The 17,094-nt window shown below is 36.5% G+C and overlaps 1 protein-coding gene across 3 annotated transcripts in view; it reads left to right on the top strand.

The window, feature by feature from the left end:
- Positions 1-1,284: 1,284 nt before the first annotated feature.
- rbm25a (RNA binding motif protein 25a) overlaps positions 1,285-17,094 on the top strand; it is a 48,200-nt gene continuing 32,390 nt past the window's right edge. For all 3 annotated transcript variants that reach the window (XM_067386522.1, XM_067386523.1, XM_067386524.1), the window contains exons 1-14: positions 1,285-1,503; positions 1,881-1,992; positions 2,074-2,123; positions 2,887-3,060; positions 3,663-3,720; positions 4,057-4,217; positions 5,418-5,606; positions 7,089-7,172; positions 11,319-11,566; positions 13,857-13,968; positions 14,284-14,373; positions 15,010-15,083; positions 15,324-15,474; positions 15,555-15,948. In XM_067386522.1, coding sequence (XP_067242623.1) covers positions 1,899-1,992; positions 2,074-2,123; positions 2,887-3,060; positions 3,663-3,720; positions 4,057-4,217; positions 5,418-5,606; positions 7,089-7,172; positions 11,319-11,566; positions 13,857-13,968; positions 14,284-14,373; positions 15,010-15,083; positions 15,324-15,474; positions 15,555-15,948 — 1,879 coding nt within the window. In that variant the 5' untranslated portion in view covers positions 1,285-1,503; positions 1,881-1,898. The remainder of the gene's footprint in view (positions 1,504-1,880; positions 1,993-2,073; positions 2,124-2,886; positions 3,061-3,662; positions 3,721-4,056; positions 4,218-5,417; positions 5,607-7,088; positions 7,173-11,318; positions 11,567-13,856; positions 13,969-14,283; positions 14,374-15,009; positions 15,084-15,323; positions 15,475-15,554; positions 15,949-17,094) is intronic.

Raw genomic sequence — 17,094 nt, 5'->3', positions numbered from 1 at the left:
ACACTTACGCACCTTTTTAAAAAATATAGCAATACCAAAATACAAACAATGTAGAATAGCTTACAGCTCAGACTGTAAACGAAGCTCGGGCGCACCGGATAACACGTCATTAGCGTCACTGTCCGGAGCAGAAGGGGGCGGTAATGCACCAATAAGCTGGATACCAACTGCCGTAAAACAGGAAAGAAGAAGAAGAAGAAGAAGCAGCATCACTGTGGAGTGAAAGCGGATATACAACAGACCCGGAAGAGAAGACAATGCTGAATAAAGTCGTAGTTTTTGTTATTTTTGGACCAAAATGTATTTTTGATGCTTCAGAAACTTCTAACTAACCCACTGATGTCACATGGACTACTTTGATGATGTTTTTATTACCTTTCTGGACATGGACAGTATACCGTACATACATTTTCAATAGAGGGACAGAAAGCTCTCGGACTAAATCTAAAATATCTTAAATTGTGTTCTGAAGATGAAGGTCTTACGGGTTTGGAACGACATGAGGGTGAGTCATTAATGACATAATTTTCATTTTTGGGTGAACTAACCTTTAAATTTCTTTTCGACTGAAAAAAGAAAGACATGGACATCTTGGATGACATGGGGGTGAATAAATTATAAGGAAATTTTAATTTGAAAGTGAACTAATCCTTTAATTTCATGTTAAATTAATCTGTGTTTATGTCAGAATGCCTTAGTAATGCATTATTTGGAAGATATTATTGCTCCTTTGAAATAGATTACTATTTCTGCATAAAAAAGTCCTCTGGACGTTTGGTGGCGCTGTAGCACTGATGGGATGCTTTGCCTTGTGTGTCAAAGCAGTTCCGGGATATTGCTCTCATTGAGCGGAATATCATTAGGTTTTTTCCAGTGCACAAAAATTACTTCCTCTAGGGGGCGCTTGTGGGCTCAAAAAAGTATCTTATAATGGTTTTGTCCTGCTGGGCACATTATTAATGTAAAAACGGCATTCAAATAAATAAATTAATTTCAGCGATTTATATCTGACATACTAAAAACATCCGCATAATCTATCTCGAAAAAAATGAATAAATACCGTGGCCTTAATCTGGAATAATCCTGATTTGGGCTGAGAAAAATATCAGGTAATTTACCGCGCGCCAAGGCCGTCATCCTGCTATTTTAGCAGCATTCTTGACAATAATTTTCACCCAAATAATAACAATTACAATCTTTAATAACCACTAAAGTGAAAATCCTCAGTGAAGACTTAAAACATGAGAATAATATTTTTAAATCCCCATACCAGGTCTAAGCCCCGCCCGTCTGTGACGGCAGTATTCATGCTAAATTTCCATTCCTGACGCTGGCGATATTTCTTTGGGTTTTCTATGGATGCTCGTTATTATCAGAGGAACGCATGACCAAATCAAAAGAGAAACATTAGTTATTGTACTGAACGTGGAGCTGTATTTCCATTCCTGTGGCTGATAGCAGGTCACATTATTTTAAGCGGAGTTGATACTAAAACCGAATTTGGTGAGTCTTCATCAATAATATAGTAAATACAGAGCAAATAATAATAATTCCAATATACCAGCCGGCCTCCTAATTTAATTAGGATATAATGAAGTGTAGTGATTTTATTTGGCTCTTAAAATAAATGTGAATGCAATGGGTGTTGATGCAAATATTGTTTTTCTTCCGCAACATCTCTTGGGTGGAAAGACAACTGGCTTTCATAGGATGTAGAACAGAGAGGAAAACATGCATAAGTTGTCAAGCAGGCAGTTTTGATATAGAATGTGCAGTCTGTATAGGTCCTATGTTTACTGCATACTGTGTGGTTTTTAATACCCAGATTGAAATCCCAGTTAGTCTTTGTATGGCCAAACACTTAAACGTTTATCTGACAGATTGGTGTATCAGCAGAGATGTCATTCCCTCCTCACCTGAACCAGATAGCCCAGTTACCCCCTGGCATTTCCCCCACACAGTTTACTGGGTTTCCCTCCACTGTCCCTACAGGTATGTCCTGAAGATGAGAGAGATGTATATTCGTACAGCCATATGGCGTCCTTAATCTTTATTTACTTATTTTTTCCTCAGCAAGTCCAATAATCCCAGTCCCTGTAGGAATGATGACTCCCTCTCCAGCGGTATGTACCGACACTGCTGAAATGTTTGCTTTGGTTTCCTGGGAATGAAAGTTAAGTCCAAATATCTGTTTTGAATATTAACCCTGTTAACAGAACGAGAGATCATGTAGGGGTAACTTTTTCTTATTTTTTGTAACTGTTATATTGTGCTTTATATATGTCCTGTTTACTGCTATATATAAGAATTTTGGATATGCTGATGACTAATTTGCATGTTAATTTTCCCTCCTCTTCTTTCATGTTTTCCTTCTGGACTTTATTTTCATTTCTTATTTGTCATTGATTATTTGTATTTCTACTTTTAAAATGGTTAATGATGTGATAAACAAACCATGCAGATGATGGTGAGGGGGTGGGGGGCAATGGTAATTTTTATGGCTTTATTTTATATTTTTATATTTTATTTATTTATGTTTATATACATTTTTTTTCTCTCTTCATTTTCTTGTTAGTTGTTATGATGAAAACAATGGAACATACTGTTATTTCTAGTGCACTTGCATGTTTCACTTTTTGTATGTATATTCCCAATAAATAAATCTTTAAAAGAGGAAAGAAAGAAATTTGGATGTTATCTTATAGGCTATTCAGTTCACAGGTTCCAATTACAGGGAAACCATGTAGGATCTCGTGGTGCAGTATGCTTACATTTTCAAAAAATAAACAACAAGCCTGGTTCCATACTCAATATGGATCTGTGAGCCAGGTATAGTCTGATGTCTTTGAACTACTTGCTACTAATTGTTCCTAAAATGTATCACAGGTTTTGGTTCAAACTGCAGTGCCAGTGGTTCAGAAGCTGACTAAGGAGACCATTGCCACCCGTAACAAGGACCAAGAGGAAGGTACGGGAACCAGCACAGGGCCAACCACCACAGTGTTTGTGGGAAACATCTCAGAAAAGGCCTCAGATATGTTGGTGCGGCAGTTGTTGGCGGTAAGTGTGGGGACTTTATTCACCAACTTTGTCTGCACAGTTATATTTAATATTTTAGACACCTTTAAATGGTTAGTTTTCCCAAAATTGAAGATTGTCATCATGTAGTCACCCTCATGCCGTTCTAAACCCATAAGATTTTTGTTCATCTTTAAAACATAAATTAAGGTATTTTTTATGAAATCAAAGTCTTGTTATCCCTCCATTTAAAGTCCTATCACCCAAAACTTTGATGCTTCAAAAGTTCATAAAGACATAAAAGTAATCCATAAGAAACAAGAGGTTTAATACAAATCTTCTGAAGAGACATGAGCTTTAAATCATGAAAAGATTTAATTTATGCTTTCATTCGTATATAAACATTGATCAGTGCACATATATAGAGCACATCAAATATGGAGGAAGCTCAAACATGCTTGCTTGATGTATGAGCAAAAACTTATGGGTTTGAGGTAAATCATGTCTGAATTTTCATTTTTGGGTGAACTGTCCCTTTAAGTTAACACATCCATTACTTGACCTGATGTTATGTGTTATGTAGCATTTAGCTCAGGATTTTTTTATAGTTAGCTTGTCCCAACATATTTTCTTCTCTTCTGCAGAAATGTGGTTTGGTCCTCAGCTGGAAAAGAGTTCAGGGGGCTTCTGGAAAACTGCAAGGTATAATAATCCTCAGTGCATAGCCTGTCTTTTCTTTTGTAGTCCACCATTGTCAACAAACATCTTATTGGTGAACTCTAGACAAGCCATGCCATTTTTTTACAAACTTGGTTTTCAAATTGATTTTGACTGCTTTTGAATAATTTTTCTGAAGAATCCCTCTCCACCGTTATTTTTATAATTCTAATCAGGGGATTTCTTAGACAAGTATCCTCTGCTCTGCTTTTCTATCCTAGAAAAGAAAAAAGCAGTAATATGTTTAAAAAGATCAGACCTTTAGCTGTCATCTGTCAGACCCAGTGTTGTGAACTTATTATATTTTTACTTTGTTTGTAGCATTTGGTTTCTGTGAGTACAAAGAGCCAGAGTCCACGCTGAGAGCTCTCCGACTGCTTCATGAGCTGCAAGTTGGTGATAAGAAGTTACTTGTGAAGGTGGATGCAAAGACCAAAGCTCAGCTGGAGACCTGGAAAGCCAGTCAGAGGAGACGAAACGGGGTAAGATGGCCTCCAGGACTAACTGCTAAATCGATACAATACATACACCACCATTCAAAAAGTTTGGGGTCAGTAATTTAATTTATTTATTTTTTTTAAAGAAATTACTGTTTTTATTCCACAAGGGCACATTAAATTGATTAAAAGTAATGACATTTTTAATATTACAAAATATTTCAAATAAATTCTGTTATTTTGAACTTTCTATTCATCAAAGAATCATAAAAAAAATTTATCACATTTCCACAAAAATATCAAGCAGCTGTTCAAGATTTGATAATATTAAAAAATGTTTCTTGTGTACGAAATCAGCATAGTAGAATGATTTCTGAAGAATCATGTGACACTGAAGACTGATGTAATGTCTGCTTTGCCATCACAGGAATAAATTACATTTTAACATGTGTTAAAATAGAAAAGTGTTAATTTAAATTGTAATAATTGTAAAAACTTTTTGATTAAGTAAATGCAGCTTTGGTGAGAATAAGAGACTTACTGACCCCAAACTTTTGAACGGTGGTATACTAATTATATATATATATATATATAAATATTAAAGATATTAATTACTAATATTAAAGATATTAATTACTAATATTAAAGGTGCAGTATGCAATTTCTCAAAATCGTTGTTGAACGCTGTTGATAATTGAAATCAAACCAAACAAACAAACCCCTCCCCCAAAATGCACAAACACACAATGTAAGAGTGATTCTTTTATCATAGCAGAAGCGAAGCAAAAATATTTGACAAAAATAAAGCGAAGGTGGTGTCGAACGAACAGATAATATTAACGTGGGTCCTATAGCTCTTGCCTCATCCTAGCCCTTCTTTTTCCAGTGTTATTACTCTGAGCTTTCTCTTTTGAAATGTTAGCCATCTCTCTTTCTAAAGTCTTTCTTAAAATCTCCCTCTTGTGGAGCTCACTTTCTCTCCTCTCCCATCATAAGTGGACACACCCCTTCTGCTGATTGGCTACAAGTTTGTTGTAGTGCTCGGCCTGATCCACTTTCAACAGCGTTTTCAAAAATCACTTACTGTACCTTTAAACTTCAATATGAATGCTCCTCACCTGCTTCATTGATTGAAAGAGCTTTTGTGGATCATGTCAGTCTAAAGTTGTCCAGAGATTTTCCCTGTTTAGAGGAGTTTGTAAAAAGTGATCATGTGTATCAGAAATGCATATCTCCTCTATACAGGCTACTCAGACTGGAGAAGAACCTAAGGACGAAGATGAGGAAGAGGTTCTGGACGAAGAGACGAAGCGGCGTGATCAGATGGTGAAGGGTGCCATAGACAGTCTGATACGGGAATATTCCAGCGAGCTGTCAGCTTCCTCACAGGATGCTGAAGCCCATCAACGCAAGAAACGTAAAGAGAAGAAGGAGGTATTTTGCTCTCACTATATATATAACCACACTGACCTGGTAGGCCTGTCATAATGACATCACTGAAATACTGGGACATTTTGCAGAAAGTTTCACTTAAAAAAATATTTTGACATCATTTATTCACCCATATGTTGTTCCAGTCCTATAACACTTACTTTCTCAAAAGTTACCATATGACTTAAAGGTGCCAAAGAACATGTTTTCAAAAGATGTACTATAAGTCTAAGACACCCCTGAATGTGTCTGTGAAGTTTCAGCTCAAAATACCACATAGTTTTTTTTTTTTTTATTATTAATTTTTTTAACTGCCTATCATTATAAATGCGCCGATTCAGGGTGTGCGGCCCCTTTAAATCTCGTGCTCCACGCCTCAAGAGCTGGCGCTTGCCTTAATCACCATAAAAACTTCAAACAGCTAATATAACCCTCAAAATGGATCTTTACAAAGTGTTCGTCATGCAGCATCTCTAATCGTGTGAGTATTGTATTTATTTGGATGTTTACATTTGATTCTGAATGAGTTTGAGGCTATGTTCCGTGGCTAAAGCTAACATTACACACTGTTGGAGAGATTTATAAAGAATGAAGTTGTGTTTATGAATTATACAGACTGCAAGTGTTTAAAAAATGAAAATAACGACAGTCTTGTCTCCGTGAATACAGTAAGAAACTATGGTAACTTTAACCACATTTAACAGTACATTAGCATCATGCTAACGAAACATTTAGAAAGACAATTTACAAATATCACTAAAAATATCATGATATCATGGATCATGTCAGTTATTATCGCTCCATCTACCATTTTTCGCTATTGTTCTTGCTTGCTTACCTAGTCTGATGATTCAGCTGTGCACAGATCCAGACGTTAATACTGGCTGCCCTTGTCTAATGCATTGAACATGGGCTGGCATATGCAAATATTGGGGGCGTACATATTAATGATCCCGACTGTTACGTAACAGTCGGTGTTATGTTGAGATTCGCCTGTTTTCCGGAGGTCGTTTAAACAAATGAGATTTATATAAGAAGGAGGAAACAATGGAGTTTGAGACTCACTGTATGTAATTTCCATGTACTGAACTCTTGTTATTTAACCATGCAGAGGTTAAATTTTTTAATCTAGGGCACCTTTAAGAAGACCTGGAATATAGCACTTAAGTCACATGGACTGTGTTTATGATTATTTTAAGGTGTTTATAGTCTTTTTTTAAAGGTTGAAAGTTCCATTCTCCCTTTATTATAATTGTATGGAAAAGATCAAATGGTAAATTATTAAGAATATTTCTTTTTTTGTTACATGGATGAAAGAAAGTCATATCTGTCTTGAACAACATGAGTAAATAAATGGTGACAACATTTTCGTTTATGGTTGAACTAATCCATTCTATATGTATTCAGGAATGTCTGGAAAACTAATTCTGATTATTGCTCTTAAAGGTTGAATCTATCTGATCTTACTATAATATTTTTCCCCAGGATGATATAAATGCCATGGAGCTGGAGGATGACAAGCGAGACCTGATTTCCAGAGAGATTAGCAAATTCAGAGACACACACAAGGTAACACACTCCTTTTCTCCTCCTTTCTCTCTCTTCTTTTCTTAGCATAGTCTGTGGACTGAAGACGGCCACATCTAGACTACTCTAAACCCACATTATTATAACTGAAACTACACCTGAATAGAGTAAATTCACACAAATAAATCTGAAGTATGACTTTAATATATCCTGCCCATTTTAGACAGCTGTGCTGGGCAATTTTCTAATCCAAAAAACATCATTATTACATTTATTAAAAATAATGCCACTTCTGTTGTTTTTTTCCCCCATCTAGCAGCATCTAAGCATAAGAGCTAACAAAATGGAGCCTTAAAAATTAGTTAGATGACAGCACTAGAAGCTGTTCTCTAGAATGGCTATAGAAAAGATAGGGCAGAAGCCTCATAGATTGTTCCCAATCAGAGAAACAGTGGCAGCAGATGGGCAGGACCAGTTCAGGCTAGCTTTACCACACAAAAAGTGCATGAACGAACTGTAAACCTCCCTCTAAAGCTAATCTGTTCATTAAACCCCACCATTACGGTAGAGGTCATATGGTGACTAAAGCAAGATGAATCTCAGAGCTTTGGAAAAAGTTGCTGGAATAGAGGATGTAAGTATGAGCCTCCTTTTCTATTCTTCATATCTTGGGCGCCCCCTTCTGGAGGATCCACAAAGGCGCAACTGGCTCTGGGCCTCAGAAATGCTGCACTGAGGATGCTGTAGTGTTGAAATGACCCACTGAAATGTAACACACTTTCATATCTTGACCTCAGGAGACACAGTAATCCTGAATGCATGTGTGTGTTCAGCGGAAATTGTTCGATAAATCATATTTTTGGAAGGTGTTGTGTGGGCAGAGCTTAGTGAACCTTTGTGAGTCCTCTGTGTAAAAGCGTGGTTTTGGTGAGAAATGCAGTACTGAATAACCACTGCAGTATTTTTCGCTGCAGTCCGAGGGGGGCGCCATTTCACAGCACACACAAAGCTGAAGATTGCTCAGGTAAGATTGTCATATTTTTGTCTTGTTTCATTCCCTCTTTCTTTCTGTTTCTGTCTATTGCTTTCGTGTGCTTTTCTGTTGTTACATTACATTTGATACAGTGATACATTACAACTGATACATTATTAGATTGAATTTGCCTATATCTGTGTATTTGAAACAATCATATCACAAGTAATCAAATTTTCCTTGATCTTCGAGATAAAAGCTCATATGGTGGAAACAGAATGATTAAAAACATCTCTGATGTTTTAACAATGAATTCCAGTTTTACAAAGAGACTTATTGAAAATAGTGGCAGTTAAAAACTATATTGAACATGACAACAAACCTGTAACTTAATAAGTTCAGCAAAACATGTGAAAAGGGCCTTTGCATAGGAGTCCGAAGGGTCAGTTAGAGGGTAGAAAGTGGGCATGAACAGATTATTTTTTTTTTAGTAAAAAACTTGTTTAACATTTTAAGTGGAACAAAATCTATAATAAAAAGTATGGTCTGTAAACACCTTAAAGGGATAGTTCACCCAAAGTGTTTATCAAAGATAGTTTATCTGCTTACCCCCAGTGCATCCAAGATGTAGGTGACTTTGTTTCTTCAGTAGAACACAAATGATGATTTTTAACTGTAACCGTTGCCGTCTGTCAGTCAAATAATGGGAGTGAATGGTAACTCGAACAGTAAGAGTCGAAAAAACTTGCATAGACAAATCCAAATTAAACCCTGCGTCTCGTGACGACACATTGATATCCTAAGACACGAAACGATTGGTTTGTGAGAGAAACTTGTCAGAGCGCGATCAGACCTCACTAAACGAGTGCTGAACACAGTTGGTGTTTTAGAGGTAAAAAATGATATAAATACTGTTCGTTTTCTCGCACAAACTGATCGTTTCGTGTCTTAGGACATCAATGTGTCGTAACGAGCCGCAGAATTTAATTTGGATTTGTCTATACATGTTTATTTTTTTTTTTACTCTCATAGGTTTTGTTACCATTGACATGCATTACAGACTGACAGACTGCAACAGTTACAGTTAAAAATCATCATTTGTGTTCTACTAAAGAAAAAAGTCACCTACATCTTTGATGCGCTGGGGGTAAGCAGATAAACATCAAATTTCAATTTTTGGGTGAACTATCCCTTTAAATTGAGTTTATTCAGAGGTAAGTTGACCAAAATTTAACTGCTGGCTCATTAAAATTCAGTGAAAGGAAAGTAATTTCCATACAATCCCACTTCTTTAGTTCTCATCTTTTCATTTCTCTCCGTTTCTCTTTGCATTTCCTCTTTTCTCAGCGTTCACCATTCAGAGCAGAGAGTTGCTCTCCACAGCAGTCATTCAGATCTCCTCTATTGTCACAGCTATTTAAAACATTTAGTTTTACTGTAGCCTCTCTCTCTGGATGGTCAGCGTCTGTTTTTGTGTTTATTTGTTTATATTTGTTGGTCGACTAAGGCCTGAGGGACAACAGAAGACGACCCTTGGGTGAGACTCCACCTCTCTGATTTCATTCATTTTTCCAAAGTGAATATATTTGGATGATACAGTGTATTACAGATTTCTGCAAAACTGATTCAAGAATAAATCAGTGAATGGAAATAGTGGATTTTTGCAGCAGTGTTTATTGTTACACTATGAGAGAAATACACAGGGTTTGTAGAGATTAAGAATGTGCCAGGTCAATACTAACATTAAAAGGTGTAATAATAATACAAGTCAAATCGGTACCCAAGGGCTGTCTGACTGACAGGTGCGTATATCTGTGTGTGAACGGTCAGTTCTTGGTCAAAATGGACGTTCTGGAGAGGTATTTGTTAAAAGGGTCAGTTTGTCTTATAGGAATGGTCAAAAATATCTTTGCGGTGTAAGTGCAGCCAAATAGATGTTGCTGTGTATTATGTTATTAATATTAATCAAACACTTCTGTTTACTCCAATAATTAAGCTAAAAATGCTTTATTTTAATTTAATATTTTTATTCATATTTTTACTGTTTAAATAAATGTGTGTAAACTGTGTATATATGTATGTTTGTATATATATGTATGTATACACTATTGGGTCAGCAAGATTTGTATTCATTATTAAATTTTCTAAAGAAATGTATTCTTTTATTCAGCAACATGTATTAAATTGATCTAAAGTGACAGTAAAGACATTTATGATGTTCCAAAAAAATCCCATTTCAATTTTTTTTATGAACCTTGTTCATCAAATAGGCTAATCCTGAAAAAAAATAAGTGTCATGGTTTCCACAAAAATATTGCACAGTTGTTTTCAAATGATGATGATAAGAAATATTTCTGACCACCAAATCAGCATATTAGAATGATTTCTGAAGGATCATGTGACACTGAATACTGGAGTAATGGTGCTGAAAATTCAGCTTTGCCATCACTGGAACAAATTACATTTTAAAAGATATTAGAATAGAAATGTTCTAAATTTTTATCAAATCACAGTTTTAAAATAAATGCAACCTTGGAGAGCATAAAATACTTTTTTCAAACACATGAAAAAAATCTTACTGACCGCAAACTTTTGAATGTAGTGTATTTATAAAGCATATTAGTTTTTGCTGTGGTAATGAAATTGATATTGATAATTCAACTCTTATTGGTACTTATTACAGAAATGGTATCGCAGCAATCCTGGGAGGGAGAATGCTTAAATATATTTTTGTGTCTGTGAACTGACCCATCTTTCCTCCTTAAGGCCTAGTTTTAATGTAATTTTTGGCAATAAAGCAATCTCTGACCGCAGAGTGAAAATTCTGCCACAGGCAATGGTGAAATCTTTTTAGGTCAATCAGAGAGAAAGTATCTTTAGTTTAGTGTGGTCTGTGTATATGCTATCAATATTAGTACTCTATTTTAAATATTTCAGATGTTATAAATAATAGGATCATATTTTCATGTAATCATGTAGGATGATATTTTTACTACAGTATCCAATATAATGTAGAATGAGACTTTATATATGAAACTTTCTATGGGAGAGGAATACAGTGTGTGTGTCTGTTTGAGATTTTCATCACACTGAAACACCGGATTCATTATTTTAAATTCTGTTTCCAGGGAGATTCTGGAACTTTGCTCTTGTTCTATATGTGTTCTCACACTTACATGAACTAATCTCTCTCTTTCCCCACCGGAACCCTGCAGAAACTAGAGGAGGAGAAGGAGAGAGAAAAACAGCAGATTGAGAAAGAGAGGAAAGAAAGAGATAAAGAGAGGGAGCGAGAGAAAGAGCGACGTGAACGAGAGAGAGAGAAGGAGCGGGAGAGAGAGCGACAGAAGGAGAGAGAAAAGGAGCGAGAGAGAGAGCGAGACCGCGAACGTGAAAGAACAAAGGAGAAAGAGCGGGAGAAAGAGAGAAGTCGTGATCGCAGTAAAGACCGAAGCAGATCAAGGTGTGTATTACTATATAGTCTTTACAAACATCCTATTTGAACTTTGACTGACACGTTACTTAATAAAGGTGTGCAAAGTATGACAGTGCAAGATTTAAAAAAAAAATTATTTAGACATTTCCCATATTCCGTTTCACTCTTAAAGGAACACTCCACTTTTTTTGAAAATAGGCTAATTTTCCAACTCCCCTAGAGTTAAACAGTTGAGTTTTACTGTTTTCAAATCCATTCAGCCGATCTCCGGTTCTGGCGGTACCACTTTTAGCATAGCTTAGCATAGTTCATTGAATCTGATTAGACCGTTAGCATCACGCTTAAAAATGACCAAAGAGTTTTGATATTTTTCCTATTTAAAACTTGACTCTTCTGTAGTTAAATCGTGTACTAAGACCGACTGAAAATGAAAAGTTGTGATTTTCTAGGCTGATATGGCTAGGAACTATACTCTCATTCAGGCGTAATAATCAAGGAACTTTGCTGCCGTTCCATGGCTGCAGCAGTGCAATGATATTACGCAGCGCCCGTGAGCCCCTGCTTGCACAAGGAAGACGCTGTGAGAGACACTGCGTAATATCATTGCACTGCTGCAGCCATGATACGGCAGCAAAGTTCCTTGATTATTACTGAATGAGAGTCATTTTTAAGCGCGATGCTAACGGTCTAATCAGATTCAATGAACTATGCTAAGCTATGCTAAAAGTGGTACCGCCAGAACCGGAGATCGGCTGAATGGATTCGAAAACGGTAAAACTCAACTGTTTAACTCTAGGGGAGTTGGAAAATGAGCCTATTTCCAAAAAAAGTGGAGTGTTCCTTTAAATACATCACATTACTTACTATGCAGCGAAATCACATTCCATGTTATTTTAAAAGACGTCATGAAATCGCCTCAGATTTTGACTGCAACCATGGTTCCCTGAGAAGGGAACGAGATACTGCGTTTTGGGACGCTATGGGAAAGCTCCTGTGTGATTGTCCAGCCATGTCCAACTAACTCCAATGTCACCCCGTGACGTGTGACTGCATACCATGGAAGCTATAAAGCAGTGGTCTCGAGAACTGCCGGCCTGCAGGCCATTTACAACCTCCAATTGTCAATATAATACAATACTACAGTACCAATACAGTACTACATTTCCTTCAAGGTAATTCCCATCCCGAATACAATACAATATAATACTACAGTATCTCGAGGTAATTCCCCTCTCAAATACTTCTAATACATTTCCAATACTTCGAGGTAAGTAAGGTGACAGCGTCCCGTCAAGAAGCTACTATCACTACCTCAATCACACGTGAGCACACAGGTCTTTAGCATCTATACACTCTCACCGTCCTTCTCAGGTGTACGCTGGTCCGACACAGGATCATTAATACTAACTCTGAGTATTACAGCCTCACCCCGAGGGCGACTCTATAGTCTTTCAACACTATCACTGTCTCTGCTGTGGCCTTTTGAACGTAGAATCTTTAGTACGTCTATTCCTCTGCTGCGCAGCATATACCTGACACGACTTCCAAGTTGCTCTTTGCAGAAATGAAGTTTTATTTACGGCCGGAAGATCATTGGTCAAAACTGGTCCCTTTCGAGGGAACTCTACACTGTGTCTGTGGAAATGGAATACCAACTGTGCCATACTGGTGAAATGCCTGTCCTAGTGTGAATCACATGACCACAGCTTAGGATGAAAGCACTTGAGACCCTGATGTAGAGTTCAGATCCAGGGTATAAAATCTGCCGAATGTGTGCAGAAAGGACCAGCCCTCCACATTACACACTTCTTGGAGGGAAACTCCTGATAGAAGAGCCTTTGATGCTGCCATACTTCTGGTGGAATGGGCCCTCACAGCCAGAGGCGAAGGAAGGTCACGCGCCTTGTAGGCAGTAGAGATAGCCTCAACTATTCACTTGCTTGGATGTCCACTTGAAATGTGTGCTTGGAAGCTGGGGAACCCCGTCTGGGTGAACCAAAGCATTACATTTATTTGTGCAGCACCTTTCAAGCAGTGATTCTTGTAGTGCTTCACATGACAGAATATATAGAAAAAAAATTAGAGTATAAAATACCTGCTTATATTTGTAGTATTTGTAAAACCATGTAATCTTTTAAAGAATAGAGAACTTTTTTTTTTTCTAGAAGTTGTTTTTCAAGAGTTCCATCTAAAAGCTTTGTCTAAAATCTTTCTGTATATCCTTGTGTAAGTGTTGTTTATCTTTTGTAAGTAGTGTAATTGCTAGTTTCTAATGTACAGAATAAATGTTGTGTGTGGGCGCGTTTTTGTTTTGAAGGGAGAAGAGTCGAGAAGAGAAGAAAAGGGAGCGAGAGGAAGATGAGGAGGAGGCATACGAACGACGGAGGTTGGAGAGGAAACTACGTGAAAAGGAGGCAGCCTATCAGGAGGTTTGAAATCTTTATTTTTCTACATGACTATAAAGGAACATCAGGGAAAACAACATAATTTATGTGCTCTTTACAAATTAAGAATTTTATATACTTTAAATGGTCATGTTGAAATAAATTATTAGGTTTTGGGCCCATAAAAGTGCAGAAAATCTGTGCCGTTTCCAGCTTCTGTTACTTCTTCTGTCTCTGGAGCTCTGTAGTGTCCTGCTTCTAGATCATCTGACCTCCTTTATTCTCAAATGCCAAACAGGACAAACAGAATTGTGCTTGAAACTGAACACAGTAAAATACTGTGATGTTTGTCTTTCACAGCGCCTGAAGAACTGGGAGATCAGAGAGAGGAAAAAAGCAAGGGATTACAGTAAAGAAACAGAGAGAGAGGAGGAAAGACAGAGAGAGATGGTAAGAATAAATGGATAAAACCATTAGTTATCAGAATGTTTTTATATACATGATGATTCAAGTAGAACATTATTATCTAGTTTTTTTCTTTCTCTTCTCAGTCAGATAAACCATAATTTTAACCAATCAGTCATTCTAGCTAAATAGATTTAAACATATTATACTTTTTGCATTATTTTTTGCTCAAGGAAAATATTAAAATTATGTTCATACATTATTTATATGCACCAATTTAAAATGGTGCATATAAAAATTGCAAAGCTGAATTTTCAGCATCATTACTCCAGTCTTCAGTGTCACATGATCCTACAATTATCATTCTAATATGCAGATTTGGTGCACATTTCTTCTTATCAATGTTAAAAACATGGTGATACATGTTTATTCAGAATTCTTTGATGTATATAAATTCCAAAAGAACAGTTATAAAATATATATTTTTTTTCATTAATAAGTAAATTCTTTACTTTCTGCAATGTTTTTAACAGTGGTCATATATTTACTAAAACATTTTTTGCCATAATTTGTCTGAACGCTGTCATATTTTTGAGTCATGGTACAAGGAGTAAATTAGTCTAATAACTGTAGTGACAAGGAAAAAATTATGTAAGTAAAGCTTTGTTTTTTTTCCTTCAGACTAAAGAAGCCAAGCGCCTGAAAGAGTTCCTGGAGGATTATGACGATGACAGAGATGATCCTAAATACTACAGGTACAAACCTACAGAAATGATGGTATTGCTGCTCTGTTACATGTCAGGGTAAATGAATAACAGTACTGCAATTTTTAAGGTTTGTAAGATTACACAAAAAGTGTGAAAATATTATTGAAATATAATTATTTTACATTTTAGGTGACTAGTTGGAGAAAAACCCATATATTGTGTTCTTGTTCAATTACATCTGTCACCCTGTCTATTTTACTTGTCTTGCTCTCTCTTTGTCTCTCTCAGGGGCAGTGCATTGCAGAAGCGATTGAGAGATAGGGAGAAAGAGCTGGAATTAGATGAAAGAGATCGAAAAAGAGAGAAAGATGAGTTAGAGGAGATCAGACAGAGACTCCTAGCAGAAGGACACCCAGATCCTGATGCTGAACTTCAGAGGGTACATATGTGTGTACAAATTTATGTCTGCATTTATCTGTGTGTGTGTGTGTGTGTAACTGTGTGTTTTTTGCCTTAAAGATAGAACAGGAGGCCGAGAAGCAGCGGCAGCCGCCTCTAAATCAAGAACAGAGTGAGGAGGTGCTGCACGTCTCCCGTGAGGAGCATCAGAGAAAAGAAGGTGTGGAGAAAGAGGCGTACTCCTCAGACAATAACGTCACCGACCAAGAGGAAGATGAAGAGGATGATGATGATGATGATGATGATGATGACCGAGAGGCTAAGCCATGCCTGAAGCCCACACTTAGACCTGTTACTACGGCACCCTCTGTCTCTTCAGCCAGTGGGAATGCCACACCCCTCTCACCCAGCAGCGAATCACCTCGCGGCATCGTCGCTCCGAATGAGAACTCTTCACATGAGGTCCCGCCCACAGAGGAGCTCAGGCCTAAAATAGGCCTCAGTCTCAAACTAGGTCTCTGTGTTATTAAAATGACTGTCACAACAACATTTGAGCTGATGTACATTACTGTTCAAAAGTTTGGCTCAGTAAGATTTTTTTATTTATTTTATTTTTTATTTTTATATGTTTTAGAAAGAACTCTCTTATGCTTACCAAAGCTGATTTAAAAAAAAAAAAAATTAAAAATAGTCAAAACGGTAATATTTGATATTTAATAATTATTACAGTTTAAAAGAACTTTTTTTTAATATATATTTTTAAATATTTAAAATGTATTGCTTTGATGCAAAGCTGAATTTTCAGAATCATTACTTTATTACATTATCAATGTCTTTACGGTCTCTTTTTATCAGTCTGATTTGTCCTTTCTGAATAAAAGTATTCATTTATTTAAGACAAATACTGACCCCAATCTTTTGAACGGTATTTTAAATTAAAAACTTCAGCAGTTACTTCAGCATGAACCACTTAGCAACTTGATTCAAACTTTGTTTTTTGGTTAATTTTACCCTTATATGTGATGCATTTATTTTTTTAAACTTCTGGTTTACATTGATATAATGTTTAACATTCAACATCTAACTGACAGGTGATGTCATCCAAGTATTTGCATACTAAATTGCAGTTGGTGTTTTGTTTTACATTTACATACTGAATTGTGATTGGTCTTGTCTTGTTTTCGAATCCATTCAGCCGATCTCAGAGTCTGTCTAGTTTTAGCATAGCTTAGCATAGATCATTGAATCTGATTAGACCGTTAGCATCTCACTCAAAAATTACCAAAGAGTTTCAATATTTTTCTTTTTTTTTTTTTTTTTTTGTGAGAGACGCTGCATAATATCATTGCTCCTGCTGCAGCCATGTTACGGCAGCACAGTTCCTTGATTATTACGCCAGAATGAGAGTATAGTTCCTAGCCGTATCGGCCTAGAAAATCGCAACTTTTCATTTTCCGTCGGTCTTAGTACACGATGTAACTACAGAAGAGTCAAGTTTTAAATTGGAAAAATATTGAAACTCTTTGGTCATTTTTTGAGCGAGATGCTAACGGTCTAATCAGATTCAATGAACTATGCTAAGCTATGCTAAAAGTGGTACCGCCAGACCCGGAGATCGGCTGAATGGATTCAAAAACGGTAAAACTTTTTAACTCTAGGG

Source organism: Chanodichthys erythropterus, chromosome 5, assembly GCF_024489055.1.
Source record: "Chanodichthys erythropterus isolate Z2021 chromosome 5, ASM2448905v1, whole genome shotgun sequence".
Taxonomy (NCBI): Eukaryota; Metazoa; Chordata; class Actinopteri; order Cypriniformes; family Xenocyprididae; genus Chanodichthys; species Chanodichthys erythropterus.
Note: the sequence above shows the minus strand (reverse complement) of the source record. Positions and strands in the feature narration are given on the sequence as shown.